Source organism: Eucalyptus grandis, chromosome 5 (assembly GCF_016545825.1).
Source record: "Eucalyptus grandis isolate ANBG69807.140 chromosome 5, ASM1654582v1, whole genome shotgun sequence".
In the NCBI taxonomy this organism is placed as follows: domain Eukaryota; kingdom Viridiplantae; phylum Streptophyta; class Magnoliopsida; order Myrtales; family Myrtaceae; genus Eucalyptus; species Eucalyptus grandis.
Window position 1 is genome coordinate 52,756,925 of NC_052616.1, and position 22,682 is coordinate 52,779,606.

The 22,682-nt window shown below is 39.0% G+C and overlaps 3 protein-coding genes across 4 annotated transcripts; 1 reads left to right on the forward strand and 2 right to left on the reverse strand.

Annotated features, from left to right (window-relative positions):
* Nucleotides 1–339: 339 nt before the first annotated feature.
* On the reverse strand, nucleotides 340–1,128 carry LOC104447391 (probable transcription factor At1g61730). Its single transcript, XM_010061130.2, has one exon. The coding sequence runs from the start codon at nucleotides 1,126–1,128 to the stop codon at nucleotides 340–342; it is 789 nt and encodes a 262-aa protein (XP_010059432.2).
* A 5,098-nt stretch (nucleotides 1,129–6,226) lies between these two features.
* LOC104445475 (kinesin-like protein KIN-14C) lies at nucleotides 6,227–12,867 on the forward strand. The gene is made up of 17 exons (XM_010059382.3): nucleotides 6,227–6,509; nucleotides 7,183–7,431; nucleotides 7,498–7,642; nucleotides 8,547–8,656; nucleotides 8,752–8,871; nucleotides 8,974–9,177; nucleotides 9,710–9,919; nucleotides 10,004–10,078; nucleotides 10,160–10,306; nucleotides 10,377–10,512; nucleotides 10,679–10,791; nucleotides 11,057–11,218; nucleotides 11,296–11,516; nucleotides 11,734–11,815; nucleotides 11,927–12,031; nucleotides 12,121–12,225; nucleotides 12,410–12,867. Exons 1-17 carry the CDS (start codon nucleotides 6,465–6,467, stop codon nucleotides 12,587–12,589), a joined length of 2,409 nt encoding a protein of 802 aa, XP_010057684.2. The 5' UTR covers nucleotides 6,227–6,464; the 3' UTR covers nucleotides 12,590–12,867.
* A 3,232-nt stretch (nucleotides 12,868–16,099) lies between these two features.
* On the reverse strand, nucleotides 16,100–18,304 carry LOC104445474 (probable E3 ubiquitin-protein ligase RNF217). 2 transcript variants are annotated; one of them, XM_039312454.1, is made up of 3 exons: nucleotides 17,228–18,304; nucleotides 16,464–16,570; nucleotides 16,100–16,277 (listed from the first exon to the last, which is right to left on the reverse strand). In XM_039312454.1, the coding sequence occupies exons 1-2, from the start codon at nucleotides 18,094–18,096 to the stop codon at nucleotides 16,498–16,500; spliced, it is 942 nt and encodes a 313-aa protein (XP_039168388.1). In that variant the 5' UTR covers nucleotides 18,097–18,304; the 3' UTR covers nucleotides 16,100–16,277; nucleotides 16,464–16,497. The 2 variants fall into 2 exon arrangements, with proteins under 2 accessions (XP_039168388.1, XP_010057683.2); XM_010059381.3 differs by having other exon boundaries at nucleotides 16,100–16,570.
* Between the last annotated feature and the right edge of the window lie 4,378 nt (nucleotides 18,305–22,682).

The window sequence follows — 22,682 nt, forward strand, 5'->3', positions numbered from 1 at the left end:
GATGGTGACAACCAAAGTTCTTGCTGCATTGGGTATATACAAAAGCAGGCAAAGAACCAGCATAAGTTTCAAAAACATGCACTATGCAGGCCTCTTTCACGCCACATAAACTCAATATCCAGGACTCTGATTAAAGACACCAAAGAAGTCCCATTAGACAAGCATTTACTGGCAAAGTTGGCAACTCATATACACCTAATGAAGCAACAGCAACCGCAAGCTTCACCCCAAAAAATGACATCTCTCTCTCTACCCTAATTTTCTCCATTCTAGGTCATCATAGGCAGCACCAAAAAAAAAAAAAAAAAATCCACCTGAGCATTACACTCAGCGCTTTCTTCATTCATAAGCCTCCAGAATCGCCTCCGCCACAAGACCGATCAATTCAGCCCGCTCCGCCAGAGCTGCCAGTTCAGCCATTTGCAACTTCCTCCATCTCTCCTCCAGCTCGGCCCTTTTCTCCCTCTCGATCAAGCCCAACCCAGCCCTCAGAAATTCCTCATCGACTCCAACAGCACCAAACCTCTTAACCTCGCTCAAGAACCCAGAGCCCATTCCTTCAGGCATTCTGTCGAACACGAGCAGTTCCGCCTTCAGCGCAGCCAAAGCCGTCCTATCACCCCTCTCAGCCTTACCATCGCCATTACTTCTCCCGCTCGACTCGCCCTTCACCTCGTCGCGCCACAGTTTCCTCGACAATCTGTACGCGGCCAGTTCATCCGGGGACATGCCCTGCTTCTTCTTGCCCAGCCTGACCCAGTCCCTGTACTTGCTCTTCAAGGTGTACACTTTATTCCTCACCTGATGCTTCGTGTAGAAGATCTCGAGGTCGCGGCTAATGAATTTGTAGATGTCGCCCCAATCGTAGACTGGGTTCTCCTTCTTCCGCGCGGAGAACTCGAGCAGTCGCCTCAGGAGCCGCAATTCGTCGGCCTTGCTCCAGTATTTCCTCATCAGATCGGGACCCTTCTTGGCCCTCGTCCCGTCTCGGGATTTGGCCGTCTCTTCTTCATCGTAATCTTCTTCTTCTTCTTCTTCTTCTGGGTCTGCATCTCTGTCTTCTTCATGGGCTTGTGTCACCTCAGATGCTTCGTCTTCCGGCGCTGGTGACGCCGGCGGAGACTCCATTGGAGGGAGAGATGGGGCGATCCGGCGGCGTTGAGCAGGGGAGCGTTCGAGTTTCGATCGAATTGTTTGTCCCTTTGGGTATTTATATTTCAGGAAATATGTTACAAATCACTTGGCACTCTTATTTATTTATTTTTTTAATGGATATTTAAGAGGGGAAAAAAAAACTTATCTCTACAATTTTTTTATTTTTTTATTTTATGTTTATTGAGTCGCTTGTGTACAGCTTTATTTCCTCAATATTTTTATAGTATAGTATACTCAAAACTTTTACTCGACCAATCCTCATATATATGCAAATGTTACTACTTTGCAATAGTGGAGAAAAATATCTCTCGATAGCAAAGCAATTCCGAAAATTGTTTTCAATCATATCAAGACGATTTAAGCAATTCTTGTACTATTGGCAAATGTAGCAAGAGCTTCCAAAATGACAAACTAATTTTATATATCTTTGTATAGAAGATTTTATCTAAACAAATATAGAAGTTGTGACTTTGGAAAGTTATTTTATTACATCTATTCTAGCTAATGTCTTTCTATACATAATTAATTACCCGGAAGATATAACGATACGTGGCATCTTGTCCAACTCTTCATGGTATTAGAGTCTACTACTCACAAGCATATTTTATTTTTCAATGGTAGAAGAATCCTCAAAAACCTTCCATGATAGTCAATGGCCCATTTTCAAATAAGACCACCATGCTTGTGTTGATCAATGTAGCTATGCAACTACCTCTCAAATTAATATCGATGCGTTATCCTTCATGGCTGGCTTAGTTTAATTCTCTGTTCCAAGGCTAAGATATAATAGGATATGTAGATAGGACCATATAGTCTCTATTTAGCACCATTCCTAATGATGGCAAAACAATCATTAATTGATCTCATTGGGTACACCAAGATCAACTATCACTTAATGCAATCATAGCTTCGACTTTGGACTAATTGTGCCTCTTATTGCTTCTACCAAAACAACACACAGGGCTTGGTAGAAACTTTTGCATATATTTACCAACAGGACACGTTCATGCATCATGAATCTCAAGGGGCATTTAATGTAGTTCTCCGAAATGATACATGACAACTTGTGTCACTTGAACCTCGTGATATATCATTGGTTGCAAGTAGATATTTTGAGTCAAGTGAAATGCAAATGGTACCATAACTAGATACAAGGCACGACTTATCACCAAGGGATTCCATGAAAGGTCGGAATTTGACTATGATAACACATCTATGATCATTCGTTTAGTCCAGCTGTTAAAACTACCATAATACTAGTCATCATTTGTTTGACTTTACCAAACAGTTGGCCCCTTCTACAATTGGATGTTGACGATGCTTCTCATGGCACTCTTATTGATGAAGTCTATATGCATCAACCATCGGGTTTTGTCGATCAGTCACATCTTAATTACACATGTTGATTGAAAAATGCTATTTATGGTATTAAGCATGCATCTCTCTTGTGGTATTGAGCACTCAATTTTTTTGTCATCTCATTTTGGATTCATCCATTCAAATTAGTTTCCTCACTTTTTATATATAGGAATGATGACATCATTGCTTATTTTTTAGTTTAGGTAGATGAAGTGATGCAATTTTTTTGCAAAAGTTTGTGAAAGCTCTTGTAGCTAATTTTTCACTGAAGGGTCTAGGGATCTACATTACTTATTGGGAGTTGAGGTGTTAATTGATCATCTCATATAGATGCAACTAAGGGCCGGATGGTTGCACCCTGTTTGTTCCCAGGAACAGAAATTTCTTTTTTTGTTCTGGGAACAAAAAAAAACGAAACAAGAAACACAAATTTTGTGTTTCTTGTTTCGAACACAAATCGAAACACTTTTTTTTTTTTTTTTTTCTCTTATTTTTGTTCTTCTTTCTTTTGGCCGGTCGCCGGCCTCGGCCATGGTCGGCGACCCGGCCGACGAGGGGCGCGGCCTCGCCCGGCCACGGCGAGGCTCGCGGCCCCCGGCGAGGCCGACGCTCGCCGTCCCGACGAGGCCGAGGCTCGCCGTAGGCGGGCGAGGGTCGGCCTCGCGCCGACACGGGGGCGAGCTCGATCTCGCCCAGATCCGGCGAGGTCGAGCTCGCCCGGCGGCCGGCGAGCCTCGGCCTCACTGGCGGTGGCCGGCGAGGCCGCGCCTCGCCGGATCAAGGCGAGGCCGACCTCGCGCCGGCGGGGCGAGCTCGATCTCGCCCAGATCCGGCCTCGAGCTCGCCCGGGCGGCGAGGCCGAGCTCGCCCCGGCGGCGAGCCTCGGCCTCGCCGGGCGGTGGCCCGGCGAGCCGCGCCGCCCGCCCGGGCGAGCTCGGCCCTCGCCCGGCCGGTCGCCGCCAAAAGAAGAAAAAAAAAATGAAAAGAAAAAAGAAAAAAATAGAAAAAATAAAAGAAATAAAAAAATTATCCAAATTTACCAAACATGTTTCGTTTATTTTTTATTCCCGGAACAAGTTTACCAAACGCGTATTTTTGTTCAAAAATTGTTAGGAAGAAATACTTTTTTCTATTTACGTTCCCCTGGAACAATTTTTAAATAAACACAACCAAACGCGCCCTAAATATATGAAGATTCTTGGTGCTCCTCGTTATCTTGCATTCACAAGGTATGATATCGGTTATGTGGTCAACTAACTCTTTTAGTGCATGCATCAACCAACCGAATTACATTCGAATGCTATTAGATGTGGCTTATGTTATCTCAAAGGGACTATCAATCTTGGCTTGTGCTTGCAAAATAGCTCATCTATCACTTCATGCATTCTCTAATACTCATTGGGCAAGCAATCCAAATGACTATAAGTTTGCAACCATTTGCATTTTATATTGGCCAAAATCCTATATCATGGTGCTCTTGAAAATGACAATATGTTGCTTCTTCATTCATCGAAACCGAGAACAGCATTGTTCTTGCAATAGTTTCTAAGCTCACATGGGTTCAATTTCTCATGCATGAGATTGGAGTATCTTCTTTGACCATACCTAGTATTCATTGTGAAAACATTGGTGCTACTCATGTGTGCGCTAATCCTGTTTTTCACTTCAAGAAGAAACACATTGCCATTGATCATCCCTTGTTTGCAACCTGGTTGACAAAGGCCTATTACAAAGTGTCTCACATCTCTACTCATGATCACCTTGTAGATGCACCGAGAAAGGCTCTTGCACAACAATGGTTTATTCATCACGGTCCAAAATTGGTATTTGTGATGGAGTGCCTCTCTCGTGGTGGCATGTTGGAGAAAATATTTCTCAACATCAAAGCAACTTTAAAAATCACTCTTAATTACATCAAGAACAGTCTAACTATTCTTGTACTCTAGTGTGGCGAGATTTCCCAAAGTTGATACTCATTTTTATTTTTATTTTATATATATAGATGATTTTATCTTTCCATGATAAAGGCTGTAGCTTAAGAATGTCATTTTGTTGCATTTATTCTAGCTAATGTCCGCTACCTTGTACTTTAGGTACATATATGATATAATAGTAAAGACATTTTTTCCAATTCTTCATGTGAGACGCAATTTGAATGTGGGATCCGTCGCATCGCGTTTATGCGGTTTAATTGCCTGGTCAACTCTTTTATAGATATATTCCGTTATAATTTGTCTTTTAGAAAGAAAAACCAGGGTCACACTTAGCAAAATTTAAAGAAAAAAATATGCAAGCCCTTTTGTTTTTGGTTGATGAAATTATGGGCTGTGCTCGAGTTAGAATTCACAAACCTTTTACCTTAATTACAAAATATTGCGTTTCACACGAGTATGCTTTTTAATCAGTTTAAAAGATGTACGAAATTAAAATTTATTAAAAAAATAACATACAAATATAAAAAAAGCAACATGTAAAAACCGATTCAGGAATTTCATAAGGTGGCGGAGATGAAATTTTGAAATGTTTCGAATTATTAAAAGAAAGGTTTATCTCAATTCATATGCAAAATCTTGATCTTGGCAGGTCACTTGATAATTTATTTTACCATGAATTTGACCATAATTAAATAAAAAAGAATCTATGAGCATGTCATTGACCTTTTGATAACTCGATATCGCTAGTATAAACGTTTGGCTATCTAGAAGTTGATGTCACTATTTACTCAATTCACCTATCTTAGTATGCTTTGCTTTTAACAAGTAACTTCTTGACACGTTAAATAATTTACAAATTTATTACAAGTATAGAAAAGTTAATAATTTGAAAACAATGATATCTCCAAGTGATGTGGATTTGAATTCCATGTAAAATAGGATCCTTAAGAAAATCAGAATTGGACTACCTAACTATAGTTATTATTGAGATTCCACTTCACCAATTTCACAGCCACAAAATTATCAAGGACGTAACTCCATTGCCTCCGGCTGCAGGTCATCGCAGTCGGTTTGTTGCTCCAAAACAATATCAGCTGGCAATAAAATTTGTCAAGTTCGTCGTTACTCGTTGTCATATATATAAGTGGATCATTTAGGTTTGAAACCGCCTCCAATTTCATTTTAGTCAGCAAATTAGGGATGTACGATATATATAGTTTCGGATCCACTCATTCCATTCTTTATATGCCGAATCAAACTAAGGAAACCAAATAAAGTCGAATACACATTAGATTACATACCGTATAAATTCCTTTCTGCCCAATTTCATTTCCATGCATCCAACATGTGAAAGTGACTCGCCACCTCATATTCCACTTCTTTCATTTTATCCATTGAAATAAAAAGGGCATTTGAAATTGCAATTTATTGATGAGTCGGTCTAGTTTATAAGATAAATTCTAAGCCCTTCGGTTCAATAATTTCATCAACAAATAGAAGAATTTTTTTCTCGAGTCGGATACACTAGAGTATATCAGATCTGAATCGATCACTTAAATTCGATTGGTTTTGGTTTTGGTTTTGGCACCCCTAAATTCGATCCGATTTCAAGATCACCTGGAAACCGAAGATGTGGACCCGAACTTTACGGGCCTCGTGTCTGGGCCGAGGGCCCATCCGGAAAATTGGAGGCCCAATCAGGCCCAACCAGGCCCAAAATAGAGGCTAACGCGCTCTCCAACGTTAACCTCTCTCGATCTCATTTCAAAAAATTTCGAATTCAATCTCGCGCTCCCCTCGTCCCTACCCTCTCTCTCTCTCTCTCTCTCCCTCCCTCTCCGTGTCTCTGCGCGCAGCGCTCTGTTCTCCAAACCCACCTTCGAATTCGTCTCGGGAATCCACCTCTCGCCGTGTGAGCTCCAGTTCCAGCATCTGGGTCGGCGGAATCCGGCTCCCCGGTTGGCTCCCCCCGGCCGCATCGAACCCGGCTGCCCTCGAGCTCTCCGATCGAGCTCGATGTCGTCGCGCAACCAGAACAGGCAGCCTCGCAGCCCCAACGCCGTAAGCATCGGTCCCCCCCGGCTTTCGGGGCCGTTTTTGATTCGGCCCCTTTTCTCTGTTTTTCCATCGTGGTTTCATCTACGGACTCGACGGCGCATCGAAATTGGACGCGTTTCTGATGTGTTTTGCGCTTTGTTGGGTTGACCGGCATCTTCGTTATGTAGCCACTGTTGGGTTTCTTCCCGACACCAACATGTTGCTCTCGGAATGATGGGTTTTTCTGCAACTTGGTCTAGAAGTGAAAAACACGGCCTTATAATTCGTCCATAAGCATCCTCTGTCCTAATTTTTTTGTCCATTCATAAGGTGCTTAATTTGCATCTTCATGCAACGTAATTGGGAGTATGTTCACATGTCTGATTTACGGTGTTCTATATGTATGGAAGCATGGTTTGCCTTGCCACGACTATTGTTCGGCTTGATATGCTAATCTCTTGCGGAAAATAAACAATTGAAACATGAATAAGGGATTGCTTTGAGGTGCGCCGAACATTTTCATAAATGTGTTATTATCCAGCTGTGTGGGATGCTAACGGAGAGTAACATGCCCTTGAAATGCAATGAAGCCTCTCCAAAACCCTCTTGACAGAATTATATTTGACAAGATACATGCTCGGTTTTGATTGTTCTGGCTTTTGATGTATGTTAATTTAACTGTGTTTTGGGTTTCTAGAAGAAGGGTGCTTTGGTAGAAATCCCTTTGGACAAACGCAGGCGAATAGGTGCGGCGAGAGCAACTGGTCCGACAAGCTCTAGCCGTGCACGGCAGGCTTTCTCTGAGGTGAGCAACAGGCAAGATGTAACCTCCACTGGAGAAACGGCGAGTGCAGAGGGTTCAGAGAATATCCCTGTGGAGTTCACGAAAGAAGAAGTAGAGACATTGTTGAACGAGAAGCCGAAGACCAAGAAGTTTGACCTCAAGGTTGTGTTCACTTCTGAAAATTTTTCTTACCAAGTATTCAATTTCTTATTTTCTCTCCTTTGACAGGGTAAATTGGAATATCTGACTGATCATAATAAGAGACTAAGGCTTTGTGTTAAGTGGTTCCAACGAGTTGATGAAGGCCACCTCCTCGAGCAGGAGAGATTGCGAAATTCATTGGAATCTGCAGAGAAGAAATGCACGGATACCGGTAAAATTCTTTTCTTTGATTCTAATTTCTTTCTGTCCTTTGATGAAACTAATTTTCTTGGAGCTGAAGTAACACTTTGACATGGATTTATGTATTTTCCACAATCACAGAACCATATGTACTCCATGATAGTTACACATCATGGAGTAAATATGGTACTATTGACAAAAGAAACTTGCATAATTTTTTCTGGTCGACCGTGTATGCAAGAGGAACACTCCCTCTTAAGTATGCACATTCATGACAAGATGTGTTCAGTGCTTGTCAAAGGTACCAGCACTATTTACAATTTTAACATCGAATAGAAGAAGATATTAGCAGTTTGTCAACTGGAACGCGTTTGATTGGTTTGAGGTTCAACAACCTCTAATTCACACTAAATTGATTAACTTATGGACCCACTACCTTAAATTTGCATATGAATTTGCACACTACAGAGCACCTTGATGTCTTGCTTTTAAAATAATTTTTGATGTAGAAATTGTTTCAAAATATAGCTAAACCACACATATGTAAGTATACTGACATGCTTAGATGATTTTGAAGTGTTTATGAGATTATAGTTAGAAAATGGCCACTCGATATAACAATAGAGGATGGAAACAATTCAAAAGAATACATATCTATCTGTTGCTGTATCTTATTCTAGTCAATTCCCTTCATTGCTTTTGTATAATGGTAATTTAGAGTAGCTACCGTTTGGGAAAAGTCTTTATCTTGTGTGATGGGAAGCTCCATCATCACATGCCAATAAACTTCATCGAATGATGCACAAGTGTCATGTTGATTATGAAATAAAAGTGTTGTTGCAAGTTCTGTCGCATTCGATAGTGGATCACTTATCGTGTGGATCATTTGTGACTATAGTATGCTTATTGACATAGATAAATTTGTATGTGTGTAGAGTTTGAGATGGAAAAGAAGCTGGGTGAGCTTAATGAAGTTCTTGCTCAATTAAGAAATGATAACTCTTCTTTACAAGAGAAACTCGCAAAAGAATCAGCAGAGAAAATGGTAAGGCTTCTTTTTATGTAGTTGTCTGACTTAAAACATGTTTCAATAGTTGTCCACGACTTCTTACCCTAATTCTTCGTGGTTATGGCTGTTAGGATGCAATTAATTGCCATATGAAAGAAAAGGAAGCAAGGATTGCTTCTGAAAAGGTACAGGGCTTGCTGTCAGAAGATCTTAAGAAAGCTGAACAAGAGAAATTGGCTGCTGATCACCAGGTAAGATCAAATGCTTTTAGTGAATGCTATTTGTCTTACACTGTCCAGTCAATTATGTTCTATCAGCCACTAATTTCGTTTTATTTGTTGTAAATGATGTAGATTGCTTCTCAGAAAGATATGTACAAGAGATTGCAAGAGTACAACACAAGTTTACAGCAGTACAACAGTAAACTTCAAACAGAATTGTCAACAGCCAATGAGTCACTAAAAAAAGTGGAAAAGGAGAAATTGGCAATTGTAGAAAACCTTAGTACGTTAAGGGGTCATTACAATACACTCCAAGAGCAACTCACTTCATCCAGAGTACTGTCTTTCTACTTTTCAAATTATATTTTGCTATTCATTTGCTCTTTGATGCATAGAATGCCTAGCTTTTTTGTCATTCTTTTGGGAACTTGAATGTCACTACGTGGTAGATGGTAGCAATATGGAGTCAATGCAATCCATGTGGATAGACTTTACTTCATTTTTTTTTGGTCCTCTTCTTGTTGCTCAACAAACCAATAGTTAATGTATTGAAGCTAATATTCTATTTGGATGCATGCTTGTCCAACTTGGAAAAGAATACTAATATGCATGTGCATTTTGTTGGGACTAGACTAGCTTCATTATTTTTTCCAGGCATGTATATTTTTATACGGCAGAATCTAGTGAAAAATCTGCACCTTTGCTGCTTTTTGTGAAGACATTTTCACTGTGTCAATGCCAGCTGCTAGAGACCATTAAAGTATTTTTTACCATTTTCTTTTCCTGAGCGGACCAAATAATTCTTATGAATGGGAATACGTTTTGAGCATATAATTGTTAGTGCCTCTAATTTTCTTATATCTTACAGGCTTCAGTGGATGAGGCTGTTAGGCTAAAGGAATCACTTGTCAATGAAGTCAAATGCCTTCGAGAAGAATTGCATAGGGTGAGAGAAGATCGTGATCGCCAGGTTTCAGAAGTTCAGGCCTTAACAGCTGACTTATTGAAATTTAGAGAAAAAACGGGCAAATCTTTCATGGAGCTGGATAACTTGACGATAAAGTCCAATGCGTTGCAGGTTTTTGGAAAACCATGTTTCCTATTTGGATTCGTACTTTTCTTTGAAAAGATATTGATGTAAGTTTTGCTTTATCTATTATAGGAAACATGTTCCTCTCAGCTGGAGCAAATACGAATTTTGCAGCACCAGCTTGCTGCTGCAAATGAAAAATTGAAGGTAATATTTTCTAATATATTCCTGAGTGGTGTTTCTCTATCAGTAGATCTTAGAAATTGGTACTTGTTCTCTTTCCTTCAGATGGCTGATTTATCCAGTATAGAAACAAAGGTGCAGTTTGATGAGCAGAAGAGGACTATAGTTGAATTGCAAGAACGCTTAGAAAATGCAGAGCTTCAACTTAGTGAAGGAGAACAGCTAAGAAAAAAATTACATAACACCATTTTGGTAAGCATCTTCTTTAATAGCACATAATAACATATATGGGAGTTATGTACTAAGATTTTGGTTACTTCAGGAACTAAAAGGGAATATTAGGGTGTTTTGCCGAGTCCGTCCAATGTTCTCGGATGATGGTTCTGGAACAGAAACAGTCATTTCATATCCAACATCGACGGAAACTCTTGGTCGAGGGATTGAATTACTTCAAAGTGGTAAAGAATATTTTCTATAAGCTAGAGAAGATTTATTCGACATCCTGTTTGCTTGACGAACCAAATCTAGCTGCATGTTGAATATTTTTCCTGGCTATAAATTTCTCTTTAATCTTCTTTAGTTTGACTTGAATAAATATCTAATATCCATTCATGTTATGACAAGGTGGACAAAAGTATCCATTTACATTTGACAAAGTCTTCTCTCATGAGGCTTCTCAGCAAGATGTTTTTGTTGAGATATCACAATTGGTCCAGAGCGCCCTCGATGGTTATAAGGTGATATTTGTGTGTAGTTTCTTTGATTATGTGGAGAAGAATTTTCTTGAAGCTTTTGAAAAAAAGATGCAGAATTTATCCTAACTGCACATTCTCCTAGTTTCTTTCTTTTACTTGATTTGTTGCAAATGGAGCTATGTTTGGCTGTCGTAAGTATTGTGCTTTAGTTCAATTAGGTAATTAAAAGTCAATAGCTGAAAAATAAATGAAATCTCTCTATCTTAAGAGTAGTATTGCATTTAAAGAATTCCACTTAACTTCGCAGGTTTGTATATTTGCATATGGTCAAACAGGCTCAGGTAAAACCTATACCATGTTGGGTAAACCTGATGCTCCAAAACAGAAAGGGTTGATCCCGCGTTCTTTGGAGCAAATATTTCAGACTAGCCAAGTTCTTTCAGCCCAAGGATGGAAGTATAAATTACAAGTATATATCTGATTATTATATATTCTTTTTCTTTTGCATCTTTTTTGCAAATTGACTAATATGGAGGTGCAATTTAGGCTTCGATGTTGGAGATATACAATGAAACCATTCGTGATTTGCTGTTGCCAAATCGAAGTAATCCCTCGGATATGACGCGTGGTGAAAGCGGTGTTAGTGGAAAACAGTACACAATCAAACATGACGCAAATGGAAATGCCTATGTACCTGATCTCACCATTGTTGATGTATGCAGTATCCAAGAAATTACCTTGCTTTTGGAGCAGGCTGCACAAAGCAGGTGAGTTTTTGTTGATTTAGACGTCAATGATGGTATTAGGCAGTAGCAAGAGATTTTCTACATCCTATGGTATTAGAATTTGTCATTTTTTTAGCTTAATGTGGTTCAACGAGTTTGATAGCTCATTTAACTTACCCAAATTGTCGTTGTTTTGTCACTTTTATACATGGCTTTTTATCTTCCAATGCCAAGTAAAATTGGTCTTTTGTTTCTTCAGGTCTGTGGGAAAGACACTAATGAATGAACAGTCATCAAGAAGTCACTCAGTTTTTACATTGCGGATATCTGGAGTGAATGAGGTAGAAATAAGTTTGGTACTGTGTTGTTTTGTTCACCTATTATACTACACTATTTTTGATATGTTCTTTCGGCTGTACCACCAAATTTTTGATTTATGCACTTGTCTCTAGAACACTGAACAACAAGTGCAAGGTGTGCTGAACCTTATTGATCTTGCTGGAAGTGAGCGGCTCTCAAGAAGTGGGGCAACGGGAGACAGGTTGAAAGAAACTCAGGTATGGTTGTATAGTAGTAGCTTTTACTATGGTGCTTCCTATTTTGCCTGATTGTTGCGCCTAATTCTTTGTTTCCAAATGCCAATTAGGCAATCAATAAAAGTTTATCATGCCTGAGCGATGTTATATTCGCCCTAGCAAAGAGAGAGGACCATGTTCCCTTTAGAAACTCAAAGCTGACAACTCTTCTTCAGGTATATTTTCTTTTCCCGTTTTTCTCTTCATCATTTGGATCTCACTTGTACCTTTAAAAAAAAAAAAAATGCAACAGCCTATCATGATAAATTGCTGTGTTGATATTGCATTGTCACAATACATATGAATTTCTTGTGATTTGATATATCTTAAGACTGTAAATTCTAATTATGTCTGAATCAGCCATGTTTGGGTGGAGACTCCAAAACGTTGATGTTTGTTAACATCTCTCCTGAGTCTTCTTCCGTTGGTGAGTCACTTTGTTCTCTTCGGTTCGCGGCCAGAGTAAATGCATGTGAAATTGGTGTTCCTCGCCGCCATACAGCCATACGTTCTGCAGATTCTCGATTGAGTTATGGCTGAATGCCATTGAACTTTTAGATGTGCCACATTGAAGAACTTGTAGTAGAAGAATTTGTATTTGGAGGAATTTCATCTTCATTTCTCCCCAGGATAGGGGAGCATGGCTATGTTGTAATGTGTACGAAAGAAATGACATTGGGGCATTGGATGATGTTTTGAGAGAAACTGATTTATTCCTGATAAATCCTGATTAGGATACTTTGGTTGCCTCTTGCAACAGGACATTGTGATGTATGAAATATCATTTTAAGATTAAATATTCTCGATTGATTAGGCAACTTATTCGACTTGGAGTTGGTATGAGTTATACATCAGAGATTGTTGGGTTGGTTTGGGACAAAAAATCAGTGATCCATATTCATGGTATCATGCATCACGTCATTATGAATTGCTAATGTTACTGTCGCATCCACATGTTTTGCATTTGTAAAGGGAAAAGACAGTCAAGAGTTTTGCCCCCTCTCTCCTCCCAAAACAATACTAAAACAACAATGTTGGGTATAGCAAGTTCAACTTTTTAGCACTGATGTCCTAAATGATGTGCAAACTTTCACGGGTTTATCGAATAAGATCTTTTGTATACAGATTGTATAGATCAGTGCTATTATAGGCAGCTAGCGCAAAATAGGAAGTTGCAAGTCAGTTGGGTTGACTTTTGAGCAACTACACACGCACCTAACTCGTCAAAGCAGGAACCTTCATAGCTTCAACCGTTGAAAGCTTAAAATCCATTAGACTAATAATGCTTAGAATAGAGTTGACTTCAGACATTGTGTAACAAAACATTCCGGGAACGATCTTCCTTGACCTGAAGCCATTTCAAGATCAATTCGTCATCGGGGTCATATTCATGATCTGAAAATCACCAGCTAATACGAGAACTTTCAATGTGCAACCAATACTCAAGATTTCACCATCAGCTCTGATATTATCATGATCATATAGTCTTTCCTATGCCAATTCGGATTACATTGCGGGTGAGTCTTGCTTGCAATCTGACAAAACCACCGGTGAGAGGCCCTTCCGGACTGGTCTTAACGATCCATTGACTTCTCCGGCGGCAAATGTGCCTCTTCATGGCAGCTTTTACAAGAGCACCGCCGTACAAGGCTCAAGCAAAGTTTATGGCGTTGTCCAATGTAGAGGCGATCTCTCAGTGAATGATTGTGCCAACTGCAGCAACAATGCCATTGTAGAGGCACAGCACGAGTGTCTAAAGAGCAAACAGGTCACCACATCGGGCATAGGTGTGGTTGATTTTCAACTTTGTTGACATACTTTGCAAACTTGATGAAAGAAAAGGTAAACTTAGTAGGGACTAGTAGAAGTAATGTGAGATCAACTCCGAATTCTTACTCATTTCGTCCTATATCCATATATTCACTCTCTCGCTTGAAGTCACTTCTCCCTCTTAAGTCTCGAGCCCCTGGCAATCTGAGTTGCATATCTTCTTCAGAAACATTTTGACGCTGCGATTTCACATGGTCCAGTCGCTTTTGAGTTTTAGGTTTTAGTCTCCAAGATTTTTGACTGGGATACCAACATATTTCACAGTAGTCCACGCTTTTTTTATTTTTTTATTTTTTTGTCTTTTCTTGAGAACTGATATATCAGTCAATCCACTCAATTACGACTAAATCAGAAAATGCTTTTCTGAAATGCAGTTGGTGTTTCCTGAGCTATTCACATGAGACTTTCTTTGGAAAAGTTAATGGACTTTCGATGGGGTTGTTCAATGAAACTGACTATGAAATCCCATCTGTTGCTCCAAGTTGCTATTCTGGATGTTAGAAATAGTAGGAAAAGACCTAAGCAAGTCCGATTGTGCAAAGTGTTTCGACATTCAAATGGTGGCATTTTCTACTTCGATTGGGAACAAAAAAGGGCGGGAGATCTTTGGGTCTGGTTGCAACTTGATGTACTGTGATTATCAGTTCTATTCAAACATTGCCGATCTTGCAAGTACAAATAGTAATGGCCCTTATTAATTAACCTTGAATTCGCTAAAGGTATCATAGCTAGATTTACATAATTGAAAAGTGTGAATAACAACATACATCACAAAACTCATATGATTACCGATCATATGAGTTTCTGTGCAGGTGATTAAAGATGCCCAACTAGCAAGGACGCAACGAGCATGACCGTTGTAGTATCAACCCTTCTGATATTATTGTAGTAATTTTTTTGCTCCTTTTCTTGGTGGTTCGTTTGTCACCACTTATCGGTCGTAACATGGTAAAGAACGTTGCTTAGTGAAACTGGTAATCATGTCTACCAATTCTTGGTGGATGGGATGAACATAATTCATATTCAAGAAAAAAAATTACGAGCAAAAACCGGTACTGACAACTCATTTCCCGTTATTCCGGTGAGCACTGTGATTTTTTAATTGGACAGGTCATAAGAACGCTAAAATGAGAAGGATTGAAGCTATAAGGAAGAAAATAAAACAAGTCTTTAGATTCACCCAGAAGCATTCTAGTGTCGGAAAAAGGAAAAATCGATCTAAAAATTATTATTAAATGCAGTAGCGGACACATAAAGATTCCTAGTCCTTTGAAATTTACGAATCATGCAAAGGAAAGACGCACTTGCAAAGTCAAAAGAAGACAAAGCATAAGCAATATTGCGAGCTGACATTTTCCTTTTGTCATCTCCCTCAGCTATATGAAGAGCAACTGTTTTCAGCTTTTGCTATCAGAATATGAGGACCACTACACACATCAGTCTCTTAGAGGCCAGCTTACACCATTAGTTTCCAACATATTCGCACCATCATCTATCGAATATCATATGCATGTTTAGCATTGAAACCTGAGACATGCCAAACTTCAACTTCTTTCATGCCACGAGCAAGTATTAAACTATCATGAGTTTGGATTCTTGATGTTTTGGACTGATGATATACACACATCTTGGTTTATAAGTAACAATGTGCAAGAGCCTTTAACACTATCGATAAAGTTGTTCTTCTGAGAATGGGGAAGGATGCAGACCTATCTAACTCATTCTCTTTCTGATCTACTTTGGTCTTGAGAAATTGATATATGATACAACTTGAATAGGCAAAAAGAGGAGGCATAAGCAATTAGCAGTGTGAAAAGGTAATATTTTAGTCAAGAAAGTGATTCTTTTTCAAGCTGTCAACATAAGATATTAGCTCAGCATCTTCTGCTGAAAGGAGTAGCTAATTTATAATTTTCTTTTTTTGGGTAGGCTCTAGTGAATGAAAAACAGTTTTCTCTATCAATGAGTAACAAACTTTAGTACGAACAATGTCTATTGGAGACGAGATATTGAGGCAGGGCTGCAAAGAGCATGGTCCAAACCCTGACAATAGGCAAAAACGCCAACAAATTTTGGAGAGATGGCACAATTCTTATAAAAACCCAGACAGACAGATCTCAGGAAAGCCTGTCCAAGTGACCACACCTTCAGTTACTTCTAGTGCTTTATGGAAGAGCAAATGATTCTACTTTGTGTGCATGGAAACATCAAGCAGCAAAATAAACTCATAAAAAGCACAAGGCACAGTCACTTTTGTTGAAAATAAGGAAAAATTCAAACAAGCCACAAGGTTGAAGTGGGAAAGCAAACTAGAACCGTTTGGATTAGACATATCTGCTGATAAATTGATCAACATTTGTCACTGTGAGTTGTATCGAATGATCGTTCAGTGATATTCCTAAAAAAAAATATCATCAGATAACCGGAAGCTCAAACTTGAAGAAAGCATACCAAAAGAAAAAGCGCAGAGTAGGTGCAACCCATATACTATATGGAGCTTCACCAAAAACCTTGATCATGTTGTTTCTCTTCTGTACCATAAGTTCTAATCAACCATAAATTCAAATGCAATTGATCACACTACATGGTTAGGCCTTCTATTCCATGCCTTTTGCTCCTTAGTTTCTTGCGCAACCACCATGAGATTGAGTCCATTCTGATCCACATCCATAGCAAAACTGAAACTGGCACCTGTAATTGCAAGCCAACATGGAACAACTGTTCATTTACCATAAATAATTGAGGACCCACAATCTGGTAACTGCCCATAGTATAATGATTTCTATTCTTAAAACTATATAGCCCACAACAGAACAATTGAACATTCACAAAATTAGGTACCGCTAACTCTGCCGCAGGATTCATAATGAAAAACTAACCTGCAAAATAATCAGTACCAAATTAAGCAAAGTGGCCACAGTGCTTCTAATAGAAAGACTTAGAACCAAGACGGTGCTTGATGATATATCAAACATCTCATGCCTGATTATCAAACTACAGACTGAACATTGCCTAGTCATGAAGCTTTCACACTCTGTATTCAAAAGCATTTTAACCAAAACAATTTGATAAAAACGCTGAGACCTTGCACACATTATCAGTGTTCATTTGCCTTTTAAGTCATTTCAATTTTGAAAGCCACAATCAAATACAATTCCTCTGAAAAATGGAGGATCCCCCGTTATCTCCATTTCATCAATCACGCACAAGCAACAGCTCTGTGACATCTCTAGGTTTTCAGAAAAATCTCGACCAAGAAGCTATATACTGTGTCAAGCTTCTTGATATTTCCTAGATAAATAGTTCGCTACCCCAGTGATTATTTTTCCAGGGAACAGTATCACAAACCTGCAAGTGATGTGAGGACAACCCTGAGTCCTCTCCACGTAAAATTTGCATTTGGGGCATCTCCCCCATTTCTTCTCCTTCGCAAGCTCCCTCACAATGAGATCCTCCCTCCCTCTCTCATCCTCATTCAGCGACTGAAACTCCTCACACGACACGCCGGCGTGCCACGGCACGGAACACTCGGCACAGAACAGCCTATGGCAATATGGGCACTCGCACTCCCTAATCACCTTCCCATCATCACAGTCCTTGATCAGAAGGGCCGAGCAGTTCTTGAAAGGGCAATAGAACTTCTCCAACTCGTGAAACATCGCCTCGCACAGCGATTTCTCCCACACGGAGAGAACATTCTCAGGGAGGATTTGCCTGCAGGAATCAATTTCTAGGACACCCTCACACTCCAATCCTGGGCATTTGATGGTGGTCACGTTGTCCAGGACTTTGGTCTCCACATGCCTGCTTATGCAGAGAGAGCAAAAGGCGTGAGAACACGCGGTCCTGATCCTGAACATCTCATCGGCCTCTTTTCTCTCTGCACAAATCTCACAGAAGCTCTCTGACGACTCACCACCATCTTCTCGAACACCCATCTCAACCGGGTCTATGATTTTCACTTGACCTGGGTTAAGGTTCGCCTCAGTCACGACCACTGAAGAACTAGAAGACCCAGTATCTCTTTTTGCAGGATTCATGCTCATCACACAGGAGAGTTCTAAAACCTCCTGAAACTGCAGCTCCTGGGCATACTCAGGGTCCGATACTTGAGGAGTCACCGTCTTCTGATGCCGATGGTCTTCGCTTTCGTCGAACAGCGATGACAATAAGAGATCGTCTTGCGAGAGAAGATCAAACGCTGCTCCATATCCCATGCTATGCTACTCCTAATGGACTGTATTTATGGCAACACTCGTTTCAAGTTTCCTACCTTAAAATGTCCTGGTTTTGCGGCTTGTTTTTTGTCTTTTGAAGGTCGGTTTGTTTGCTTCCATATTTAAAGATGCAGTGTACCGTGCATCAAAATCTTATCGGAGAGCAGGGCACAAGGGCATCAAATCTTATGGGAGAAGCTGCTCTCTTTCCTTTGACTGGGACTTTAACTCCTTCTTCTTGAAGTACTTTCTTCTTCCAAATATAATTTTCTTGGATAGTGCTATCATTTTTTTTTAAAAGGGTTTTTTTTTGACTATGCTAGCTTTACTTGGGTCACGTCAAGAAACTATTCATTGGCGGTGTTGAGAACTAAAATAAAGAAAGTGATCAAAAGATAAATATGCCGGCAAAAGATAAGCGAAAAAAAAAAAAAAAAATCGCTTTAGGGAAATAGTTTTATATGGTGTCAGTTTAGAAAGAAAAAGGAAAATCAATTTTGAAAAAGATCTCGAGAAGGAAAATCTCACGGTTAAACTTCTCCATGATCTTGACAATCTAAGGTCGAATTTTATTGGAATTTGAAATGATTTGATGATTTGATGTAGATACCGTCCTGTTTTTGTTTAATAATTACCTAAATTCTTATGTGGAAAATAGCTACACCACACCTCATTTTTTACCCAAGAACCACTTTCACACCTCTACTATTACAAATATCACGTACATATCTGAATTTTACTTTTGAAGGCCACTTTGCACCTTTGCATTAATTAAACCCTAGTCCCTATGTCCATCCCAAATGCGAAATTCTCACGCTCACCCATAGCACTCAAAACCAATTTAAAAACCAAATTACCGAAACCCTGTATAAAATGCTAAAATGAGTATGCAAGAAGAGAAATTTGGTTATTTTAATGTGGGCTTTTACTTAGAGGTATGTGAATAATATTCATTCAGATAGAGGTATGTAAGTAGCTATTGGGTCAAAAGTGAGATATGTTTGAATAAATTTGTGTTTTTAAACCTTTATCTGTTTTTACATCAGTTAAGCCTTCTTGTCCTTTTACTTACTTCAGGGTGAAGAGAAAAAAAGAAAAGAAATAAAATCATAATAACTCAATCATACAATTAGAGACGCATATGTTTTGACGTAGCACAATAGAACTATAACACAGCCACATTTGTACTAAACATACTAAATATTTAAAAAAAAAAAAGAGTTGAGATTTCATGATTTTGGACTTGACATCCTAACCTGATTTTTTCCTATGGGTATGGCATCATGTACCTATCAATTTTTGCTCAGTGAAAGATTATACTCATGTTCTTTTTTATTTGATTTAATTCGTGACTTCATATAGTTGTCTCACTTGAAGTGGTGATGATTATATAGTCATTCTCAAGTCTCATGAACAATCCATGTTTGAGTAATTGCCAGGCCTAAGAGAACCTTAAACTGATAAAATAATTGAGAAGTTGTGTATCGGGAAACTGCCGATTTGAGGTTGGATTCGCTTAATGTAACTATTTTGAGTTGTCTTCAAAACGTAATACCTTACAAAATCTTCTTGTATCAACATACATATAAAAGATATGCCTTTGACTAAATCGAAATCTAAGAGTATCTATAGGATGATTTGATCTGATTTGTGACCCATTTTCAACTCAAACTATAACAATTTCGATTTTCAATTGGAAAAACGTGATCTTTTATTAGTTTGTTTTGTTATTGGTTAGATTGAATAAATAGTAGCTTTAAGCCTACCCAACAAGTATGCAAGAAAACAAACTGATTTAAAGTTTATGATTTTCCTGTACCACGGTCCACGCCCAGGTATTTCATTAGGGAAGGCGTTGCGGGAATTTAGGGTGGGATCCTAACCCCCCGAAGGAGGTTGTGGCGGAGAGCCCTGTGGGATCAACCCCTTTTCACCCGAAAAGGAATCCATTGAAATGGGAAGCCTTTTAAGGTCTTGCTTAGGACCACTCAAAGTATATGTTTAAAAGAAGAAAGAAGACGCACCTTTATCCATAACAATTATTTAAATCCAAGCATTAAGTAGAGGATGATGTACTTTTTGATTCATCAAGAGAGGAGGCTTCAGATAGAGAAAATAGTAGTTTATCTTTTCTCAGAAAATAAATGCTCCTATGACAAGCTAATTAAAGAAAAAAAAGTAGAAATGAAGTAAATTTGATTGATCTTTTTTTTTTTTGACAAAAGTAAATTTGATTGATCAAGACGACCATTTTAAGGAAAGAAGTAGTCCCATTAAATGGGACGGGACGTTGACGAATTCAGTTCATGAAATTTACAGATATAAGAAAAAGGGCAAATGCTTGACTAGACCAGAATTAATTGATTGAGGAATTAATAAATTCTCGAGGATTTACATCGATTCTTTGAAGATGGTGGTTATTGGATCAAGGTTGTTGATCATATATATATTATTTTTTTTTTTTTCATGTATTATGTTGCGTCTATTCATTTAGAAATTACGAGATGAGATGCGATTATGGCATGATACAATTGAAGAATTTTTTTTTTTCTGATCCCCTAATTAACCACGACCGAACCAACAAAAATGCAGCGCCAAAATGTCAACATGTCAGTTTGTAATGTGTATGTCGGCACACAAAATCAATGAACTTGTGGACTACCGATGACACGAAACTGCCTAGACATCAAAATTTGACAAAGGTTTAACCGCAGCCGGGCAGCCGCAGGGCCTGGACATGTGACATGAATCCTCATGTCTATAATCAGACCTATTGACAAAACACGAAAAGTAGTCGGCCCCAAAAAACCACTCTAGCTCGATTATGGCCCAACACGAATTTTGTAAGAGCGAACTGTTCTTGTCTTTTACCCAAGTAGCGTGAGGCATGAGTTTTTTATCAGAATCCTTCGCTTACACCCTGAGTGGATTTGATCCCAAGCCAATGAAACCATACACTCAATAATTCTGGAGAAGAATATCTCAAGTATCAAAACTTGACACGAATAGATATATAAGTGCCAAAACTTTTAAAATGTATACTTCTTTTTGGTTGGTTTAAAAGGTATATTTTAGTGCCTTTTTTAAAAAAAAATTGGACATTTAAATGCCAACTTTAGTGAGATTTGCTAAAATTCAATATGGCATTATTTTAATAATTAAAATGGTCTACGTGATTTGTAAGAATATCCACTTAGCAATCTTTGTCCCAAAACGACATTGATTTGGCCACAAATTTGATTTTTAATATAAATATTAATTAAATTAAATTAAAAAAGTTGCAAATTAGCTAGTGCCTCCACGGCCCTCGCTGCCACTGCCCATCATCACCGAAAAGGGTTGGCGATAGTGGGTTGAGGGTTGGTCAGGGTTGTTGGCCCTCGGCCAGTGGCTGATGACCTTGGCTAACTGCAGGCGAGGTCCTACATGCCCTCATCTAGATTTGGCACATGGGATCACGACCCTCCCTTAGATGGGGTGAGGGTGGCCCTTACCTAGATTGGGCTAAGGGCTGGTGACCCTTGCTCAATTTGGGAGAAGGCTGTGACCCCTTGCCCCCAAATCACCCACCATCGCCGGCCCTTTCCGATGATGGGCATGGGTCGACAGTGAGGGTCGTGGAGGCCATTGCTGATTTGCTACTTTTTTTTTTCTTTTTAAATTTAGTTTTTGTAATTTAATTCAATTCATATTTATATTAAAAATAAAATTTGGACCAAAACGATATCGTTTTGAGCTTATCTAGTCATGTGGATAAATTTTAAAGAAATGCCACATCATTAAAATTTCTTGTCAGAAAATATTACATTAGTTGTTTGGTCGGAAATTTTCGCCATTAACATTTAAGTGTTTATTTTTCTTCGCTTTTGGCATTTAAGTGTATTTTTTTGAAGTTTTGACACTTATGTGTTCACCCATGTCAAGTTTTGGCATTTATGGTGTTCTCCATCCTTATAATCTAGAGAAATAATTAAATCATGAATATGTAATTTTGGTGATACGAAAACCACAACAAACCCAAAATTAATGTGTAGGGCTCACTAATCTCCCGTTTTTCAAGGCTACCATGAATATGACTTGGTTACAAAGGTCTCGTTTTTCAAGAACTGGTTTGATTTGCTTCTTGGTTTGTCGACCTCAAACACCCTCGAACTGTAATCTTGCTTAGATGACATATCAGATTCAATGACACTATGCATCAAGAATGGAGGTTGCCACAGCACTTGAGAGAGTGATGGAATGGCTGTCAAGCATGAGAAGAGGCCATTATCGGCCGCTTAGCCACGTTTTCTTGGATGCATAGTTGCGTAGCAGACCAATGTAGATGCACCTCGCGATTTGTACTCAAACCAGAAGTTACAAAGGCATTGATGATGTCTGATATTGCTCATTCCCTCCAATTCTTCCAAAGCTGCAAACATTTGACATACATTGAGCAGATTGATCTCCACAACATTATGCTAAATGAGAAGGTATGTTCTTATACTCACATAGTTTATGGGATCTACATAGTTAGATAAAATCACATTTTTATGGGGATTTGATTCAGGAATGACAATTTAAGAATGACGCCCATTATTATCTTG

Excerpts from the sequence above, each read along its gene's own strand:
- LOC104445475 (XM_010059382.3), top strand. The coding sequence starts at position 6,465 with ATGTCGTCGCGCAACCAGAACAGGCAGCCTCGCAGCCCCAACGCC. Across the intron at positions 9,178-9,709 it reads AGCAACTCACTTCATCCAGA|GCTTCAGTGGATGAGGCTGT; the intron begins GTACTGTCTTTC and ends TATATCTTACAG. Across the intron at positions 10,307-10,376 it reads AATTACATAACACCATTTTG|GAACTAAAAGGGAATATTAG; the intron begins GTAAGCATCTTC and ends TGGTTACTTCAG.
- LOC104447391 (XM_010061130.2), bottom strand. The coding sequence starts at position 1,128 with ATGGAGTCTCCGCCGGCGTCACCAGCGCCGGAAGACGAAGCATCTGAG.
- LOC104445474 (XM_039312454.1), bottom strand. The coding sequence starts at position 18,096 with ATGGGATATGGAGCAGCGTTTGATCTTCTCTCGCAAGACGATCTCTTA. Across the intron at positions 16,571-17,227 it reads TGTCCTCACATCACTTGCAG|GTGCCAGTTTCAGTTTTGCT; the intron begins GTTTGTGATACT and ends TTGCAATTACAG.